Raw genomic sequence first — 20,078 nt, forward strand, 5'->3', positions numbered from 1 at the left:
TGCCGCACTGTCGGAGGGTCAGTGCTGAGGGAGTGCCGCACTGTCGGAGGGTCAGTGCTGAGGGAGTGCCGCACTGTCGGAGGGTCAGTGCTGAGGGAGTGCCGCACTGTCGGAGGGTCAGTGCTGAGGGAGTGCCGCAGTGTCGGAGGGTCAGTGCTGAGGGAGTGCCGCACTGTCGGAGGGTCAGTGCTGAGGGAGTGCCGCACTGTCGGAGGGTCAGTGCTGAGGGAGTGCCGCACTGTCGGAGGGTCAGTGCTGAGGGAGTGCCGCACTGTCGGAGGGTCAGTGCTGAGGGAGTGCCGCACTGTCGGAGGGTCAGTGCTGAGGGAGTGCCGCACTGTCGGAGGGTCAGTGCTGAGGGAGTGCCGCACTGTCGGAGGGTCAGTGCTGAGGGAGTGCCGCACTGTCGGAGGGTCAGTGCTGAGGGAGTGCCGCACTGTCGGAGGGTCAGTGCTGAGGGAGTGCCACACTGTCAGAGGGTCAGTGCTGAGGGAGTGCCGCACTGTCGGAGGGTCAGTGCTGAGGGAGTGCCGCACTGTCGGAGGGTCAGTGCTGAGGGAGTGCCACACTGTCAGAGGGTCAGTGCTGAGGGAGTGCGGCACTGTCGGAGGGTCAGTGCTGAGGGAGTGCCACACTGTCAGAGGGTCAGTGCTGAGGGAGTGCCGCACTGTCGGGGGGTCAGTGCTGAGGGAGTGCCACACTGTCAGAGGGTCAGTGCTGAGGGAGTGCCGCACTGTCGGGGGGTCAGTGCTGAGGGAAGGGGCACTGTCGGAGGGTCAGTGCTGAGGGAGTGCCGCACTGTCGGAGGGTCAGTGCTGAGGGAGTGCCACACTGTCAGAGGGTCAGTGCTGAGGGAGTGCGGCACTGTCGGAGGGTCAGTGCGGATGGAGTGCCACACTGTCAGAGGGTCAGTGCTGAGGGAGTGCCGCACTGTCGGGGGGTCAGTGCTGAGGGAAGGGGCACTGTCGGAGGGTCAGTGCGGAGGGAGTGCGGCACTGTCGGAGGGTCAGTGCTGAGGGAGTGCCGCACTGTCGGAGGGTCAGTGCTGAGGGAGTGCCGCACTGTCGGAGGGTCGGTGCTGAGGGAGTGCCGGCACTGTTAGATGCTCTGCCTTATGGAAGAGGTGTTAACCACAGGCCTTGCGCCAGATGGGTGTGAAAAATCCCACGGCCACCATTCAGGGAGGATCAGTGGAGGACTCCCTGGTGTCCTGGGTCAATGTTTATATCTCAGCAAACAGCAACTTTTTAATTAAACAATTGGATCATTAGCTCCCTCGGTGATCATTGTGGGAGAGGGCTGTGCACTAATTGAATTCTGTATTTGCCACATTACACCAGTTGTGACAGTAGTTCGCTGCCTGTGAAGCACGTCTGATATCCTGAGGATGTGAAAGGTACTATATAAATGCAAGTAATCAAGAAAGCTAACGGAATCCTGGGCTGTGTGTCTGAGGACTGCAGTGTAAAGATGGCGAGGTTAAGAGACGATCTGATCAAGGTCTTCAGGATACTAACAGGAAAAGACAGGGTAGTTAAAGATAAACAATTTCCAGTGATTGGCGTTTCTAGAACTGGGGGCATTGTCTGAACATTAGGGCCAGTCTGTTCAGGAGAGATGTTAGGAAGCACTTTTACACACAAAGGGTTTGAGAGGTTTGGAATTTTCTTCCACCAGCGGAAGTGGATGTTAGATTATTTGTTAAATTTTAAATTTGAGATAAATATATTTTTGTTAAGTGAAGGTATTAAGGGATGTGGGCCAAAGGCAGGGATCTGGAGCAGCGATTAACCCTGACTGTGTCGATTCAACATTAAGCCCAGGTGAAATGTTGCAGGTCGGAGGTTACCTCGAGTGTATCCACGTGGCAGGGGGAGCTGGGAGCTGGCGCACAGGCCCATTTCCTGATGCCTTCTGGACTGCGGATTGAGGGACCTCTATCCATAGCAGGCCCGGAACATTCCAAGACCATCCTGTCCCAAGAGGAGGCTGTGGAGCCCACTTTGTCAGGTAGGTTTACCGCGTGTTTCATTCACAGGGGTCACCTGTGGCTCATGGTCTCTGCCCTCAGTCAGGGATTCAAGTCCCACAACAAAATCTAGACAGGTGTATGTCCCAGTGCATTACTGAGGGAGTGCTGCATTGTCAGAGAAACTGTCCTTTTCGACAGGATGGTCAGGTTTTTCTCTTGAGTGTCCTGGAAAAGAAATTTCTGTCAGTTGACATCATAGCCAACTACATGTTTTACGTCACATTGTTGTTTGTGGGATCTTGCTCTGCACAAATTGACCACTGCATTTCCGAGAGCACGCACTTCAAAAATAATTCAAGGCTGTTTTGGAACATGCTGAGATTGTGAAAGGTGCTATGTAAATGTAGGTTCCTCGTGGAAAATATTGTTTTTGTCTTATCTAATGGAGTTCATGGGATAGTGCTGTGGAGATGTGTACCAGATGGACTGGATACATCTATCGGAAAAGGCAGAGAGACCATGCGGCCTCACAGCCCCAGGACCTGGGTTCGATTCCAGCCTTGGGTGACTGTGTGAAGTTTGCACATCTTGCCGTGTCTGTGTGAGTTTGTTCCAGGTTCCTGTACAGGTTAGGGTGGATTGGCCATGCTAAATTACGCATAGTGTCTAGAGATGTCAGTTAGGTCGGTTAGCCATGGGAAATGCAGAGATAGGATGAGGGATTGGGTCTGGGTGGGATGGTGTGGACTTGATGGGCTGAATAGTCTGCTTCCACACTGTAGGGATTCTATGATTATACTATGATTTCACAGGCCGGAGTTGTCTGCATTAAGAAAGCTCAGTTGGTGACTTGGTGAAGATCAATAAGATTTCGAACAGGCTGGGGCCGGTTTCCCTGGAGCGTCGGAGACTGAGGGGTGACCTTATAGAGGTTTATAAAATCATGAGGGGCACGGATAGGATAAATAGACAAAGTCTTTTCCCTGGGGTCGGGGAGTCCAGAACTAGAGGGCATAGGTTTAGGGTGAGAGGGGAAAGATATAAGAGACCTAAGGGGCAACTTTTTTCACACAGAGGGTGGTACGTGTATGGAATGAGCTGCCAGGGGATGTGGTGGAGGCTGGTACAATTGCAACATTTAAGAGGCATTTAGATGGGGAGATGAATAGGAAGGGTTTGGAGGGATATGGGCCGGGTGCTGGCAGGTGGGACTAGGTTTGGGTTGGGATATCTGATTGGCATGGACAGGTTGGACCGAAGGGTCTGTTTCCATGCTGTACATCTCTGACTCTATAACATGTGGAAGAGACTGGAACAAAATTTGGGACGTGCAAAGGAGTTTCAATTTCCAGAGGGCAACAAATCTTTGGAATTCTCTCCCCCAGAGAGTTGTGGAGGCTAACTGACTGCAGGTATTTAAAGAGGAGACATGTGTTTTGAAAGATCGAGCAGCAGTTGAGGGCTATGAGGAGTTGGCATGATAGGAGGCTTGAGGGGCTGAATGGCCTATTCTTGTTTTTTTTATGCTCTTTATAGATATGAATCCAATGAAGAGTTCAGGAGGCAGCTCGGTATCGAGAGAATGGTGAGAATGTAGGGCTCACTTCCTGGTGGAGGGGTTTGGTGGAGGGGGGGAATGGTTAAAGAGTGTCAGGGGAATGTTGCGGTCGGGAAGGAGAGAAACGTGTCCCACATGATGCAAGGGCACTGACGTGGATCGATCCAGTGAAATGGCCTGTTTGTGGGTGAGGAGCATCAGTTTGATTGTGTTGAATTGTCAGTGTCCTGGTGGTGATGTGTCTGCGCACTGCTCGGTGTGTTTCCCTTCAGCCGTATGCACCTAGAAATCGAACCTTTGGGAGAGTTGAATTATGGGTGAATTAATTCCCTTGGGTCTGTGTGCCCAGCAGTGAATCGCTCGTCTCTTGACCATCCTTCTGGTGTTTTTTTTACCACCTCTCCCACTCTCCCTCCCTCTCTCTGTCCCACTCTTCCCCCCCCCCCCCCACCACTCCCCCCTCCCTCTCACATTCTCACACTCTCTCTTTCTATCTCTCTCCCCCCATCTCTGTCTTTCTCTCTCCCCCCCGCTTCCTTCCCTTCCTTCCCTTCCTTCCCCCCTCCCTCTCTGCCTCCCTCCCTCTCTGCCTGCCTCCCTGTCTCTATCCCTGTCTCTCTCTTTCTTTTTCTTTCTCTCTTTCTTTTTCTCTTTCTTTTCTCCCCCCTCTCTCCCCCTCTCTCAGGTCCCACTGCAGCCATCCATCTGAGAAATGAAAGTGTTTTGGTTGCTCACGTCGATCGCCTGCAAGTCCTGCATCTTTCTGGGCAGCAGTCCCTGGTCCAGGAGAGTCTGTCGGAGTAAGTGTCCATCACAGTGGAGCTCACCAATACTCTGTTGTTCAATAGTCATTTAAAATCTGGATCTGGCAATGCCTCGCAATTAAAATTTCCATCCTAATGTCCAGATTTTCGAATATCCCGATCTATGTAGCCTCTCCAGCACGGTGGCTCCATGGTTAGCCCAGCTGCCTCACAGCACCGGGGACTGGGTTCCATTCAACCCGTGGGCTGTCTGTGTGGAGTTTGCACATTCTTCCCCTGTCTGTGTGGGTTTCCCCTGGGTGCTACGGTTTCCTCCCACAATCCAAAGATGTGTAGGCTTGGTGGGTTAGCCATGGGAAATGCAGGATTACGGGGATAGGGTAAGGAGGTGGGTCTTATTGGGTAGGATGCTTTTCAGAGGGTAGGTGTGGACTCAATGGGCCAAATGGCCTAGAACATAGAACATTACGGTGCAGTACAGGCCCTTCAGCCCTCTATATTGCGCTGACCTGTGGAACCAATCTGAAGCCCATCTAACATACACTATTCCATTCTTGTCTATATGCCTATTTAATGACCATTCAATTGCCCTTAAGATTGGCGAGTCCACTAGTGTTGCGGGCAGTGCTTTCCATGCCCCTACTACTCTCTGAGTAAAATAAAATGCTTCTGACATCTGTCCCATTATCTATCACCCCTCAATTTAAAACTATGTCCCCTCATGCTGGCCATCGCCATAATATGTCTCAATTAAGGCACCTCTCAACCTTCTCTCTAACAAAAACAGCCTCCGGTGTCTCAGGCTTTCCTCATAACACCTTCCCACCATACCTAGTAAATCTCCTCTGAACCCGTTCCAGAGCATCCACATCCTTCCTATAATGCAGTGACCAGAACTGTATGCAATACTTCAAGTGCGGCCGCACCAGAATTTTGTACAGCTGCAGCATGACTTAATGGTTCCAAAACTCAATCCCTCTACCAATAAAAGCTAACACACCATATGCCTTCTTCACAGCCCTATCAACCTGGGTGGCAACTTTCAGGGATCTATGTACATGGACACTGAGATCTCTCTGTTCACCCACACTACCAAGAATCTTACCATTAGCCCAGTACTCTGCAGTCCTGTTGCTCCTTCCAAAATGAATCGCCTCACAGTTTTCTGCATTAAACTCCATTTGCCACCTCTCAGCCCAGCTCTGCAGCTTATCTATGTCCCTCTGTAACCTGCAACATCCTTCGTCACTATCCACAACTCCACCGACCTTAGTGTCATTTGCAAATTTACTAACCCATCTTTCTACACCCTCATCCAGGTCATTTATATAAATGACAAACAACAGTGGGCCCAAAACAGATCCTTGCGAAACACCACTAGTAACTGAACTCCAGGATGAATATTTCCCATCCACCACCACCCTCTGTCTTCTTACAGCTAGCCAATTTCTGATCCAAGCTGCTAAATCACCCTCAATCCCATGCCTCCGTATTTTGTGCAATAGCCTACCTTGGGGAACCTTAACAAACGCCTTACTGAAACCCATGTACACATCAACTGCTTTACCCTCATCCACCTGTTTGATCACCATCTCAAAGAAAACCTGCTTTGATTTGATTCAATTCTATTTTAACTTCAGTCCTGGCCACCTGTGTATTTCCGTCGGTGGTTTGATTCCAACTATCCAAGTCCAAAGCTATGGAATTCCTTCTCTGAACCTGTCCATTTTCCGGGTGTAATCTATGGAAGGCCTGCAGTGTGTAGTGTCCCTGCCTCTGAGCCTGAAGCTCCAGGTTGGAGTCCCACTCTGAGGCTGGACTGGGTCAAGACAAGCTTGCTTTAACACAGTCAAACATGTTGAGGGTCAACGTGTCCGTCCTTCCAATATTCACCAAAGGCCAGGGGTCGGAGCATGAGAGATTCCTGGACAACCACGTGGGTGATTGGAGTGTCCACCATCACTACCCAGAGCTTCGGTCTACAACCCTGCATGTTGTCATGGCAACTTGGTCTCCTGCGTGGAGGGAGTGGGTTGGCCGAATGGTCAGTGTGGGTTAGATTGGTACCAACGGCATGAAGACGTAGGCCATTCAGCCCATCAAGTCTGCTTGGCCATTCTGTAAGATCATGGCTGATCTGCCCCAGGCCTCATTTCCCTGTCCTTTGACATGGAAATAGTTGTGAGTTTGGAAGCTGCTGTCTGAGGATCTTGGATGAATTTCTGCAGCGCCTCTTGTAGATGGTACACACTGCTGCTGCACTGGGTGATCCTAATGTGGCATTTTAATGTTTTTCCCCATCCACAGAGATGCCCGTCTCCTTCAGCCACCATGAACTTGCATTTATGTAGCAAGTTAACAAAGCATCCCGAGAGGAGCGAGAGGCAAGCAGAATTTGACAAGTCGGATGAAGAGGTACTTGGATGTAGGTTTGCTCACTGAGCTGGAAGGTTCATTTTCAGATGTTTCATCACCCATCTGTTTTCTGTTTATCAAAGAAACCCAAACACACAAATAGAAAGCAGAAATCATCAGCTGTGCTTCGCCTGGAGGCTCGCTGAAGATGTTACCTAGTATAGTGACGAAACGTCTGGAAGTGAACCTCCCAGCTCAGCGAGCAAACCTACATCCAGAACCTCAACCTGAGCTACAAACCTTCTCAAAACTTTGTGAGGAGGTACTTGCAATGCAAGGTTCCCCTTAAAATAGAGCATTCCTTTGAAACCGTTTGTAAGCTGAAATGGTATAAAGTGGAGAAGCAATTACTTTTCTTGTAAAAGGAAAAATCCTCTTTGGATTCCTTTTGGCTAGCAAAAACAGCTACTAATGTTGGTGAAGTGGTGGCATAACGCAAACTTTTGAAACGTGGGGGATACATGTAATGACTTTGTAGTTATTATTTTGAGAAATGTCAGAAAGGCAGAGAGGAGGAGGGGTTTAGGGAGAGTATTCCAGAGCTTGGGCCCCAGGCCGCTGAGGCATGACCGCCAGTCAGGCCGAATTCTGGCCGTCTCCAGGGCAACGGCTTTTCCTGGAACTGTCCGGTATAGGAGCAGGGTGTGGGAATGGGCTGTGCGTGAGGCCTCAGAGTTGATCGCCTAGAGACGTTTTGCTGGTAAAAGCGTTAATATCTGTCTGTAATTCCTAACAAAGTGCTGATTCTTTTCACAGAAGTTCCAGTAATGTGATTGACCCATCCCAGGAGTCCTTCGGACCAACCCCTATCATTGTTCCCAACAGCCCGACCAAGCAAGACCCAGATTTAGGTAACGGTGATGGGCAGGGGAGTATTGACCTGTAACCACCCTCTGCCTCAGAACGTCCTTTTTGCTTCAGCTGATTGAGAGGATCTCTGTGCTTACAACAACAACTGCTACTTGTATTTATGTGGCACCTTTTGACATTGTGAAATGTCTTCAGGCGCTTTGCAGGAGTACTGTCAAACCAAATATGACAGGGAGGCATTGACTCGGTCAGGTGACCAAACGCTTGACTACAGAGGTCTTTAAGAAGTGTCTTAAAGTAGGGAAGTGAGAGTGAATTTTGTAGCTTCGGGCTACAGCCTCCCATTAGTGACGATGAAAATTAGGGATGCGTCAGAGGCCAGAGTTAGAGGTGTGCGGAGAATTGTGGAGCTGGGGGATGAGGGAGAGAGGCCAGAGGCTCTGAAGGGATTTGAAAGCGAGAGTGAACATCTGCTTCTTCTTGAGAAGGTGGTGATGAGCCTCCATCTTGTATCATTGCAGTTGATTTGTTGTCTGTAGCAGTTTGAGACCAAGGAGTGATTTGTTGGAGGTTATTGAGGATAGATTGTCGATTAGAGTCCCACCCCACAACCTGTATGTGTGCACACACACACACTCCTGCACGTTCCCGCCCACTTCCCATTTCCCTCAAATTACTCGAGAGACCAAAATCCATTTGTTCCGCGCTAAGTGTAGTCGGCAATGGGACATCCAGAGCTCTCTGGGGGAGAGCACTCCAAAGATTCACAAGCCTCTTGACTGAAGAACTCTCTCCTCATCTCAGTCCTGAGTGATCAGTCCCATCTGAGTCCATGTCCCAATCAGTAGAAAAGTTCTCTCTCTGCCTGTCTTGTGAAACCCCTTTCAGACTCTCATACATTTCACTGCCTGTACTCTGGAGTTGAGCTGGATGATAGATCTAACTGGCTCGGCTTCTCAACATGACAATCCCTGGGAACCAGGGCTACACCACCATAAAGTCGAGAGTGTGGTGCTGGAAAAGCACAATAGGTCCTTGATTCCTGATGAACGGCTTATGCCCGAAATGTCGATTCTCCTTGGATGCTGCCTGACCTGCTATCCTTTTCCAGCACCACTCTCTCGACTCTGATCTCCAGCATCTGCAGTCCTCACTTTCTCCTGCACTACCTTAAACACAGGTGTATTCTTCCTTAATTATGATGATCTGAACTGTATTCCGTATCCCAGTCTCTGCAAAATCCTGGGGGATCATGGTGTTGGGGTGCAGTTCCACAGAACCCAGTAATTCCCAGTTCATATCTCCATTGACATTTCCTGCAAATATCTGTGGTGTATCTGATGCTGAGAGTCCCAGTTTTGTTCCATGCTTTACTCATGCACAGTAGTCTGTGGCTAGTCACAGGTAGACAGGGTGGCTAACTTGTAGCTCACTTGGCTTCTTTGCTCAGACGTTTGAGTGTAGGAGTTGGAACGTCATGCTGAGGTTGTACAGGACATTGGTGATGCCTCTTCTGGAATACTGTGTCCGGTTCTGGTCACCCAGTTATAGGAAGGATATTATTAATCTGCAGGAGGTTGAGAAATGATTTCCTAGGATGTTGCTGGGTGTGGAAGACTTTGAGATAGACTGGGACACCTTTCACTGGAGGTTGAGAGGTGACCTTTGTAGAGGTTTATGAAATCATGAGTGGTAAAGACAGGGTCAGTGGTAGGTATCTTTTCCTTAGGGTGGGGGGATTTCAAGATTAGGGGGCATGATTTTATGATGAGAGGAGAAAGATTTAACAAGGATATAAGGGACAATTTTCTTACACATTGGTTCATGTATGGAATGAACTTCCAAAGAAAGTAGCAGTTGTGGGTATGGTTACAACATTTGAATAGCTTTTAGATAAGGTCACGAATAGGAAAGGTTTGGAGGGATATGAGCCAAATGCAGACAGTGGGATAAGTTAAGTTTGGGAACGTGGTCGGCATGGACCAGTTGGACCGAAGGGTCTGTTTCTGTGCTGTATGTCTCTGTAGTCTCTAGAAAAGGAATCCTGACTGACCTGAAACCTACCTGGTCTTGGGCTCTGAAGGGCTTATGCCCAAAACATCGATTCTCCTGCTCCTTTGATGCTGCCTGACCTGCTGCGCTTTTCCAGCAACACATTTTTCAGCTCTGATCTCCAGCATCTGCAGTCCTCACTTTCTCCTAAACAATATCTGTGCCTCACTAAGGCCAAACTAACTGCATGGACTGGGGAACTGTTTTATTCTGACAGCTCAGAGCCACACTGGGCGCAGGATCTTTATTAACATGGTCATCGTGAACCGCAGTTTTAATTCGGTTTATTGTATCTGAGAGTGTGAAGAATGGGAGAATTGTAAACTGTGAGGTGTGGAACTTCAGAAGGTGAGAAGAAAGTGGGTGGATAATAGGCAGATAAAATGAAATATGGAGAAGTGTGAGGTGATGCACTTTGTTATAAAGGACACAGAGTGACAGCTCCCTCGACTCTTTTAAGTTGAAAGTAAAGGTCCCTCTACATTGTCCTCATCAAACACTCCCAGGACAGGGACAGCATGAGGTTAGATACAGAGTAAAGCTCTCTCTACACTGTCCCTATCAAACACTCCCTGGGTAGGGACAGCATGAGGTTAGATACAGAGTAAAGCTCTCTCTACACTGTCCCTATCAAACACTCCCTAGGCAGGGACAGCATGAGGTTAGATACAGAGTAAAGCTCTCTCTACACTGTCCCTATCAAACACTCCCTGGGCAGGGACAGCATGGGGTTAGATGCAGAGTAAAGCTCTCTCTACACTGTCCCTATCAAACACTCCCTGGGCAGGGACAGCATGAGGTTAGATACAGAGTAAAGCTCTCTCTACACTGTCCCCATCAAACACTCCCAGGACAGGGACAGCATGGGGTTAGATAGATGCTGGATCAGATGAAATGGTATCCATGATGAAGTGTGTTTTACTTTGAGTGATCTAAAATAAAATCTGCCATTGTTCCAAATTCCGAGGGGGAAATGGAAATGAGCAAGAGTGCAAGCGTCCAGCTGAGAGAAATGTTTTCCGTGATTCTGTTCCAGCAGAGGAGCCAATGGATACCTCCGTGCCACTTACCAGCCAATCGGGGAAAGCTCCATGTGAGGAGGAGGAGCCAATGGAAATGGACCAGCCGGTGGAGCAGACTGAGCGCGCTTCCCTCCGAGCTCCACAGGCATCGACTCCAGTATCTGAGAGCATTCCCGCTTTCACAGCTGGACAGCTGCTCCCTGTGCCTTCGCTGCCAGACCTCTCCCATGTAAGTGATCGGGGCTTGTTCAGGGTTTTACAAAGCTCTGTGGCCCCCTGTTTAGCTGCAGAGAGATTGGTGATGCCTCAGGATCATAAATTTGACTGTAAAAAGCCACTTGATCAAATAACTGTTTTTACGGAGGGTTGAAGTTGTATCTAGGGCAGAAATGCAGGAACCCCCTGGCTCTGACAGGGTTGTTGTGATCAAATTGAATTCCTGCAGTGTGGGAGCAGGCCATTCGGCCCACTGAGTCTGCACAGACCCCCTGAAGAGCATCCCACCCAGACACACCTCCCCTACTGCGTTTCCCATAGCTAACCCACCTAACCCAGAGCAACCCCCACAGACATGAGGACAATGTGCAAACTCCACGCCGATAGTGACCCGAGGCTGGAATCGAACCTGGGTCCCTGGCGCCGTGAGGCGTCCGTGCTAACCACTGTGACGCCCTGTTTTCAGGAAGCTGGTGGTGAAATGGCTACGAGTTGTCCAATGGTTTGTGGTGATTACTTGTCCACAGGACACCCCATATTGGCCCCAAATCACTCGTCGGTTTACACAGCAATAAGGAAGCAGGAGGAGGCTATTCAGCCCCTCGAGTCTGCCCCGCCATTCAGTATGACCGTGGCTCATTGTGCAATCGCAGTCGCCTTTTCCTACTTTCTCCCCCATACCCTTTGATCCCTTTAAACCCAAGAACAATATCTAACTCATTTTTGAAAATGTTCTGTTTTTTCGGTCTCCATTGCTGCCTGTGGCAGTGAATTCCACAGGCTCACACTGTCTGGGCAGAAGGCTCTCCTCATCTCAGTCCAGAATGGCCTACTCTTCCTTATCTTAGTCTGAACCTCTATCCTGAGGGAGAGACCCTTGATCCTCGACACTCTGGTCACCAGGACCGTCCTTTGTGTGTTTACCCTGTCGAGTCCTGTTAAATTTTTATAGGATTCTTCTGAGATTCCCCTCATTCCTGTAAACTCTATAGATCTAACTGATCCAGCCTCTTTGAACATCATTTACCCAGCGTTAATAGTGGGCGAATTGCAGTTAATTTTATTCCAAGTTCTGTTGGCGCTTCCAAATCTTGGAATGATGAGATTTTTGTTGGATCGGGGCTGTGGAGGGCAAAGGGAAGTAAATGGCCCGGAGGTAGAAGTCAGCCATGATCTCACGAAACAATGGAACATGTTTGATGGGTTGAGTGTCCTCCTGAACATGCGTTTTTAAATTTAAAATAAAAATGTAGTTCCTGTTGTAACATGGCAACCAAATCGCACAAGGGAGCCCCCTTCCTGTCAGTGAGGAAATTAATCTTTGCTTTTGACATGAATTGCTGCCCAGGTGGGCTAGCACAGACACAATGGGTCAAATGGTCTTTGTCTGTGCTATAATGACTTAGTAGTCATTGTATGAGCTTGTTTTGGATGTGAGATGATGGATAAATATTTGTCATGACATTTGGGTAAAACTCCCTGCTATTCTTTGAGATTGGGATTCTTTTTTTAACCAGGTCCCCGGGGACAATTCAGAAGTTGGTACATCTTAGCTGAATGATGGCATAACTGACAGAGCAGCACTGTCGCTGTTGGGCAGTGCTGTTTTAACCTGCATTCTGAACTCCAATCCCTCACATCCTCCTGCCTCCGAGACAATGCTGTCCCCTCCTTGTTCCCTCCTGTTCCTTTCTGCGGTATTTGTATGTCAAACGTGATATTTTATCCGAGTTAGTCATAGAGATGTACAGCACGGCAACAGACCCTTCGGCCCAACTCGTCCATGCTGACCAGATATCCCAACCCAATCTAGTCCCACCTGCCAGCACCCGGCCCATATCCCTCCAAACCCTTCCTATTCATATACCCATCCAGATGCCTTTTAGATGTTGCAATTGTACCAGCCTCCACCACATCCTCTGGCAGATCATTCCATGCACGTACCACCCTTGGCGTGAAAAAGTTGCCCCTTAGATCTCTTTTAGACCTTTCCCCTCTCACCCTAAACCTATGCTCTCTAGTTCTGGATTCCCCCACCCCAGGGAAAAGACTTTGCCTATTTACCCTATCCATGCCCCTCATGATTTTATAAACCTCTATAAAGTCATCTCTCAGCCTCCATTGCTCCAGGGAAAACAGCCCCAGCCTATTCAATCTCTCCCTATATCTCAAATCCTCCAACCCTGGCAATATCCTTGTAAATCTTTTCTGAACTCTTTCAAGTTTCACAACATCCTTCCTATCGGAAGGACCAGATTGCACGCAACATTTAGCCACTAAGCACAAAAAAAGTAAAGAACTTTGGATGCTGGAAATCAGAAACAAGAATGGACATTACTGGAGGAACTCAGCAGGCCTGGCCGTGTCTGTGGAGAGAGATACAGTATAGAGGTAACTTTTCAGGTCCAGTGACCCTTTCAGAATGGTTCTGTTTTTTTTTTCTGATTTCCAGCGCCTGAAGTTTGTCCTTTTTTTTTTGTTAAGTGTGTAACTTGGATAAAATATCTCGTTTAACGAACAGGTACCACATAAAGGAACAGGAGGGAGGAAGAAGGGACAGCATTGTCTCTGAGACAGGAGGATGTGAGGGATGTAGAGTTAACGTTTCGTATCCAGTGACCCTCCGTCGGAACGGTTGTGTTTTTGTTGCTGTATTTTGTCCAAGTTACGGGTTTCTCTAGTCGGCGAAGTAACTGCAGTGTGTTTGTTTTTGAAGGATATTTTCGTGCCCACACCCAGCCTGAGAGAAGGCAGTGGCCATGGTGGAGGGGTCACGTCTGCTGTGGATCTGAAGGGAAACCCCTCTAGCATACCCGAGGACAGAGAGGCGATGGGGGAGAGGGAAGACCGAGGACGGACTGGGAGCTCAGACCTTGGGGGGTTTAAGAAACACGACGATGGGGCCGGGGAGCCTTTTGAACTGAGACTGTCGGCCAGCGAGCGCCTGCAGCTGATGGAGACGGACGACAGTGAGTCCCAGGCTGAGGAGGATAGCCAGGCCACGCAGATCGAAGGAGGAGCTGGTGAAGATCCCACCGTGAAAGGAGAGTCTGAGGGAAACCACAGCGTTCACCTCCGATTGACGGGAGAGAGCCAAGAGCCCAGCCATCGAGCCGCGGTTACAGATGCTCCGGAAAGTGCTGCCGAGGGGCCGGATGTCAAACACAGTGCGGGTGAGCTAGCTGCGGGTGAGGCGCCCGGCAGATCTGAGCAATCGAGCAGAGTGTCGCCCCCCTCTCCCCTCCTTCGCCCCAGCTCTCCCCACGGGGACCCGCCCAAACCCGTCCTCCTGGTGAAAGGAGCAGCGGTGAAGGAGATGTCGATGTGTGAGGCAGAGGGTGGACCCGGGGCTCCCAGAGTGGAGGAGCACGAGGTGAGACGAACTGTCAAAGAGGACGGGAGTGGGACTGTCCAAGGAGTGACCCTCCTTCTCGAAGCTGCACAATCTGATACACTCTGCAAGACATCACGACCGAAGGAGGACGAGGAGCTGATGGAGCAGGAGCTGGACGCTCCGTCTGACTTGGGATTAAAGGAGAGCCCCAGTGAGGCGAGGGCCCCAGTCTCCGCTGAACCGGAATGTTCTGAGTCCCCGGAGCCTCCTGTTACAAATTCTGGACGTTTCCGAAGCAGGGAGGGCGAGGGGGCAGCTACTGTTTCCCGGAGCCTTGGGGCCGTTGGCGGGAGTCGGCAGGATGGCGGGGAGCTGGTTGTGATGGTGCGGCCGAAACCGCTGGAGGGGGTCCTGCTGATATCGGAGAAACTCCACAGAGCGTCTCCAGGAGACCGCGACGCTCGCCCCATCGACAGCAAGCTGCCGCCTTCACCGGCCGTCGGTACGGCTGAGCCCGGGAAGCATCTCCAGGCAAAGCTGGTCATCAAGATGCAGGCTGGAGATCAGGCCGAACCGAAGGTGCAGCCTAAAGATCGGGCCTCCCTGATGGATCCGAAGAACGTGAGCGGCCAGAGCCCGAGACACGACCGGAGTTACCCAGGGGGACAGAACCACCAACTTGAGGCCACGGAATTCCCAAAACCCCGTGGCGTTGGCCCGATAACGGGATCTCCGAAGCCGGAGGTGGAAGCTGATGAGCAGAGTCGGAGCACGGGATTGGCAGATGTTCCACAATCGGAGCAGTCCGCCAAGAGCCTTCTGGACAGTTCTGGTGGTAGGTACGCTGTAGTGATGCCACGTGAGCGCTGACACTTTAGTGAATGAGGTTGGCACAGCCTCTGGGTCAGTAATCCTCAGGCCTTAGAATCTCACCATTGGAGCTGGTTAGAAACCTGCAGGGTTCACTCATGCCCTTCAGGGAGGGAAATCTGCCCTCTTTACCCAGTCTGGCCTACACATGACTCCAAACACGCGAATGGGGTTGACTCTGAAATAGCTGAGCAAGTCACTCAGTTCAAGGGTAGTTAGAGATGGGCAACAGTTAAGGTTGTGCTGCAGAGAGCTATGGTGGCAGAGTCCCTGTGTATGTTAAAGGGCGAGTTGGGGAATTGTGGATTACGGGGAAATTGCAGGAAAATGGATGCGAAGAGTGTTGGGTGGGCCATGATCCTGTTGAATGTAGGGGCTGAGTGGCCTACTGCTGTTCCTATTTCGGATGGGTCTTAAACACCAGGATTGTTGAGGATGCCAACATTCTGTGGAAGGAAGAGCAGCTGAAAGTAAAACGGTCTGGATGGAGGGGGTCAGAGGGCAACACCCTGGGTGGAGAAAGCTGGGGAGGAGCTGAGGTAAACGCAGTCTGTGCTTGGAGAATGCGGACTAGGCAGGGGAAAGGGGGGATAGGATCGTTACAAACCTCTCTTTGTTCTCCCCCTCCTTGTCTCTCTCTCTCTCTTTCCCACACGCACACACTCACTCTCCCACACACGCGCACACTCTCTCGCTAGCTCTCCCACTCCCACACACACTCTCTCTGTCTCTCTCTCACTCTCCCCCACTCTCTCTCTCACTCACACACCTACACCCACACACACACTCTCTCCCCCCAAGACACACACACTCTCCCCAAGACACACACACTCCCACACACTCTCTCTCTCTCTCTCTCTCACTCACACACACACACACACACACACACACTCTCACACTCTATGTAGATGTAGTGTACCTGGACTTTCAGAAAGCTTTTGATAAAGTCCCACACAGGAGGTTAGTGAGTAAAATTAGGGTGCATGGTATTGGGGGCAAAGTACTAGATTGCATTGAAAATTGGTTGGCTAATAGGAAACAAAGGGTAGTGATAAACGGCTCCATTTCGAATGGCAGGCAGTGACCAGTGGGGTACCGCAGGGATCCGTGCTGGGACCACAGCTTTTTACAATATATGTTAATGATATAGAAGATGGTATCAGCAATAACATTAGCAAATTTGCTGATGATACAAAGCTGGGTGGCAGGGTGAAATGTGATGAGGATGTTAGGAGATTACAGGGTGACCTGGACAAGTTAGGTGAGTAGGCAGATGCATGGCAGATGCAGTTTAATGTGGATAAATGTATGGTTATCCACTTTGGTGGCAAGAACAGGAAGGCAGACTACTACCTCAATGGAATCAATTTATGTAAAGGGGCAGTACAGAGAGATCTGGGTGTTCTTGTACACCAGTCAATGAAGGCAAGCATGCAGGTACGGCAGGTAGTGAAGAAGGCTAATAGCATGCTGGCCTTCATAACAAGAGGAATTGAGTATAGAAGCAAAGAGGTTCTTCTGCAGCTGTACAGGGCCCTGGTGAGACCACACCTGGAGTACTGTGTGCAGTTCTGGTCTCCAAATTTGAGAAAAGACATTCTGGCTATTGAGGGAGTGCAGCGTAGGTTCACGAGGTCAATTCCTGGAATGGCAGGATTACCTTACACTGAGAGACTGAAGCGACTGGGCTTGTATACCCTTGAGTTTCGAAGATTGAGAGAGGATCTGATTGAGACGTATAAGATTATGAAAGGATTGGACATCCTGGCAGTAGGAAACATATTTCCACTGATGGGTGAGTGCCGAACCAGAGGACACAGCTTAAAAATACGGGGTAGACCATTTAGGACAGAGATGAGGAGAAACGTCTTCACCCAGAGAGTGGTGAGTGTGTGGAATGCTCTGCCCCAGAGGGCAGTGGAGGCCCACTCTCTGGATTCATTTAAGAAGGAGTTGGATAGAGCTCTCAAAGATAGTGGAATCATGGGTTATGGAGATAAGGCAGGAACAGGATACTGATTAGGAATGATCAGCCATGATTATATTGAATGGCGGTGCAGGCTCGAAGGGCTGAATGGCCTACTCCTGCACCTATTGTCTATTGTCTATCGTCTGTCTCTCTCTCTTTTACACATGCACACACAACCCACCCCAGTAATAATCTCTTGCAACCTCTTCTGTCATCAGGTGGAAAATACAAAAGTTTAAACACACGTACTAACAGATTCAAGAGCAGCTTCTTCCCTGCTGTTATTAGTCTTTTGAAGGGGCATCTCACTCTGTGCACCTTCCTTGCAGCTGTAACATTGTATTCCTCGCTCTGGCCTATTTCTCTAATGCACTTTATATGAGAATGATCTGTTTGTACTGCATGCAAAGCAAGGTTTTTCACTGTATCTAGGTACATGGGACAATAATAAATCAAATCAAATCAAACACACATGGACCCAGACACTGGCATGAGCTGTGCAGTGAGCAAAGTGAGTGGGTAGGGTGTGGACAGCACTGCGTGGAAATGTGGTGGAGGCAGGTTCGATTGAGGCATCCGGAGGTTGGATTTGTTTTGGATAGTGATAGGGATATGGGGAAACGGCTAGAGATTGGCACGGGATTGCAGAGCCAGTGGTGGGGAAGCAGTCGATCTGTTTGAAGCTGGCTGAGCTGGCCTGGTGCACTAGCTGTAGCTCCCATTTGATCCTGCTGTCCAGAGGGTGCAGAAGGAGGCCATTCAGCCCATTGTGCCTGTCCCAGCCGTGTCTGTAAGAATTCAGTGCTTCTGGGTCGAGTGAGGGTTCCCCACCCATAGCTGCGCTTGCCTGTGGGAAAGGGGCAGAATGAGGGGATAACCTGAGGCCGTGCCTTTCGGAAGTCTTTCAGGAGGGGACAGTTGGAAACTTCCAGAAGGAAGGGGAAGTAGACGTGTGCGTGTGTGGGTGTGGCGAGGGCCCCTCCAATTAGGAGGAGTGATGGTAAACCTGCTGGAGCTGGGGGCAGTGACAGGCTGTGGGTGATGTGGTTCTCCTTTGACACAACCAATTGTGGATGTTCGTCTTTCCCCTCTTTCCCCGCCCCCCTCCAGAAATTCCTTTCCACTTCACATTACCGAAAGAGGGTGATGTTATCCAGCCGATAGTTGGTGGTACCCCGCCTCTCATTGGTTCGTTGAAGCAAGGCCCCAGGCACAGCACTCCCATTGGTAAGTTCCCAGCGATGCAGTATTTACAGTCCATTCTGCCCTTCGAGCCTTCTCCCTTCAACCTGCCTAATCAGCAGCACCCAGTTTTTAATCCCCTCTCCCTCCTGAGTATATCTGGCCTTCCCTTTAATTGGATTCACTTCAGCCCCAATTCACTCCTGTCTGTCCTGAATTCCCGATTGGATTCATTGGTGATGGATCTTGTATCGATCGTGCTCAGGTTCAAAGCTCATAGAGCCCTCAGAGTGCAGGAAGAGGCTATTTGGCTCATCAAGTCTACACCGACCCTCCAAAGAGCATCCCACCCAGACCCAGACCCTCACCATATCCCGGTGACCTCGCATTAACTGTGGCTAACCCACCCAGCCTGCACATCCCTGGACACCCCGGGCAATTCCCCATGGCCAATGCACCCTGAGGAAACCCACACAGACATGGGGAGAGTGTGCAAATTCCACACGGACAGTCACCCGAGGCTGGTGTTGAACCTGGGTCCCTGGCGCTGTGAGGCAGCAGTGCTAACCACTGAGTCACCCATGCTGGTGTCTGTTGAAAAAGGAAACTCCTACCATGGTAAAGAAGGGCACTGTGCAGAACAGGGCAGAAGTGGGTCCTGCAAATGCTGGAGATTAGAGTCAAGATTAGAGTGGTGCTGGAAAAGCACAGCAGGTTAGGCAGCATCTGAGGAGCAGGAAAATCGACATTTCGGGCAAAAGGAAATGGAGGAGACCATTCAGCGCCTCCAGCCTATTTCAACATTCAAGCATGGCTGAGAGCCATGGAGATGTGATGAAGGGCTCATGCCTGAAACGTTGATTCTCCTGCTCCTCGGATGCTGCCTGACCTGCTGTGCTTTTCCAGCAAAACTCTAATCTTCACTGCGGAGAACAGCTGGGCTTCAGAACAGACCAAGAGATCTGTGTTGCCCACCTGAGGGGGCAACAAGACGATTTGAGGTCTGTGACGGTGCAGCAGTCCCTCAGCGCTGCACTGGGAGTGCTCCTCTGCATGCCAAGCTTGAGTCTGTGGCGTGGTACTGGAGCCTCAGACACAAGAGAGGGAGAGCGTTGCTGAGGCCAGTGGATAACTGCGTTTGATCATCTTGAGGTTTGTTGGAAAGCTTTAGCACAAAGGCATCTTGGGATCCAGTGGGCAGTGTGTTGGGTACAGACAGCTCCATGAGAGAGGATGAGGAGGGACCTCCATCCATTTCTGAGCTAAAATCCAACAGAGTAACTCCTTCTATTCCTCTTGTCTGTTGTTTTGCTCTTCAGAGCTTGAAGACCGTGCCATAGCAACGACAGATGTCACGCCTGACAATGCCATGGCAACCAGTGATGTTACAGCGGAGGGAAGTGTACGAGGAACGGCAAGCCCAGAGTCCCCCTCAGCCGCCACAGCCAATGGCAAACTCTGTCTGAGGATGCAGCTGGAGACTCCGGTCCAGGAGGACGGTAACCACTCAGCCGTCTTCAGTCTCGAAAGTAAGATCACGGGCAGGAGGCAGGACGCTGATCAAATCGCCCGTGTTCAACTTTAATCTCCCCGTCCCAATCCCACCCACGTCCGAACATCCCCTGAGCCCTGACTGATTCCTCTTCACTGAACTCTTGGCACCGCACCACAACTGACCAACTGGGTGCCACGGTGGCTCAGTGGTTAGCACTGCTGCCTCACCGCGCCAGGGACCTGGGTTCGATTCCTGCCTCGGGTGACTGTCTGTGTGGAGTTTGCACATTCTCCCCGTGTCTGCGTGGGTTTCCTCCGGGCGCTCCGGTTTCCTCCCACAATCAAAAGGTGTGCAGGTCAGGGTGAATTGACCATGCTAAATTGTCCATGATGTTGGGTGCATTAGTCAGGGGTAAATGT

The 20,078-nt window shown here is 50.3% G+C and overlaps 1 protein-coding gene across 1 annotated transcript in view; it reads left to right on the top strand.

The window, feature by feature from the left end:
• The window catches only part of tp53bp1 (tumor protein p53 binding protein, 1), a 69,021-nt gene that overhangs the window by 20,010 nt on the left and 28,933 nt on the right, over nucleotides 1–20,078 (top strand). The window contains exons 8-14 of the mRNA XM_087982016.1: nucleotides 1,838–2,010; nucleotides 4,216–4,330; nucleotides 7,466–7,560; nucleotides 10,608–10,822; nucleotides 13,526–14,978; nucleotides 18,093–18,209; nucleotides 19,484–19,693. Of these exons, the coding sequence (XP_087838142.1) occupies nucleotides 1,838–2,010; nucleotides 4,216–4,330; nucleotides 7,466–7,560; nucleotides 10,608–10,822; nucleotides 13,526–14,978; nucleotides 18,093–18,209; nucleotides 19,484–19,693 (2,378 nt within the window). The remainder of the gene's footprint in view (nucleotides 1–1,837; nucleotides 2,011–4,215; nucleotides 4,331–7,465; nucleotides 7,561–10,607; nucleotides 10,823–13,525; nucleotides 14,979–18,092; nucleotides 18,210–19,483; nucleotides 19,694–20,078) is intronic.

This window comes from Chiloscyllium plagiosum, unplaced genomic scaffold (genome assembly GCF_037043375.1).
Source record: "Chiloscyllium plagiosum isolate Xiang-an unplaced genomic scaffold, Cpla_swu_hap1 HiC_scaffold_42, whole genome shotgun sequence".
NCBI lineage: Eukaryota > Metazoa > Chordata > Chondrichthyes > Orectolobiformes > Hemiscylliidae > Chiloscyllium > Chiloscyllium plagiosum.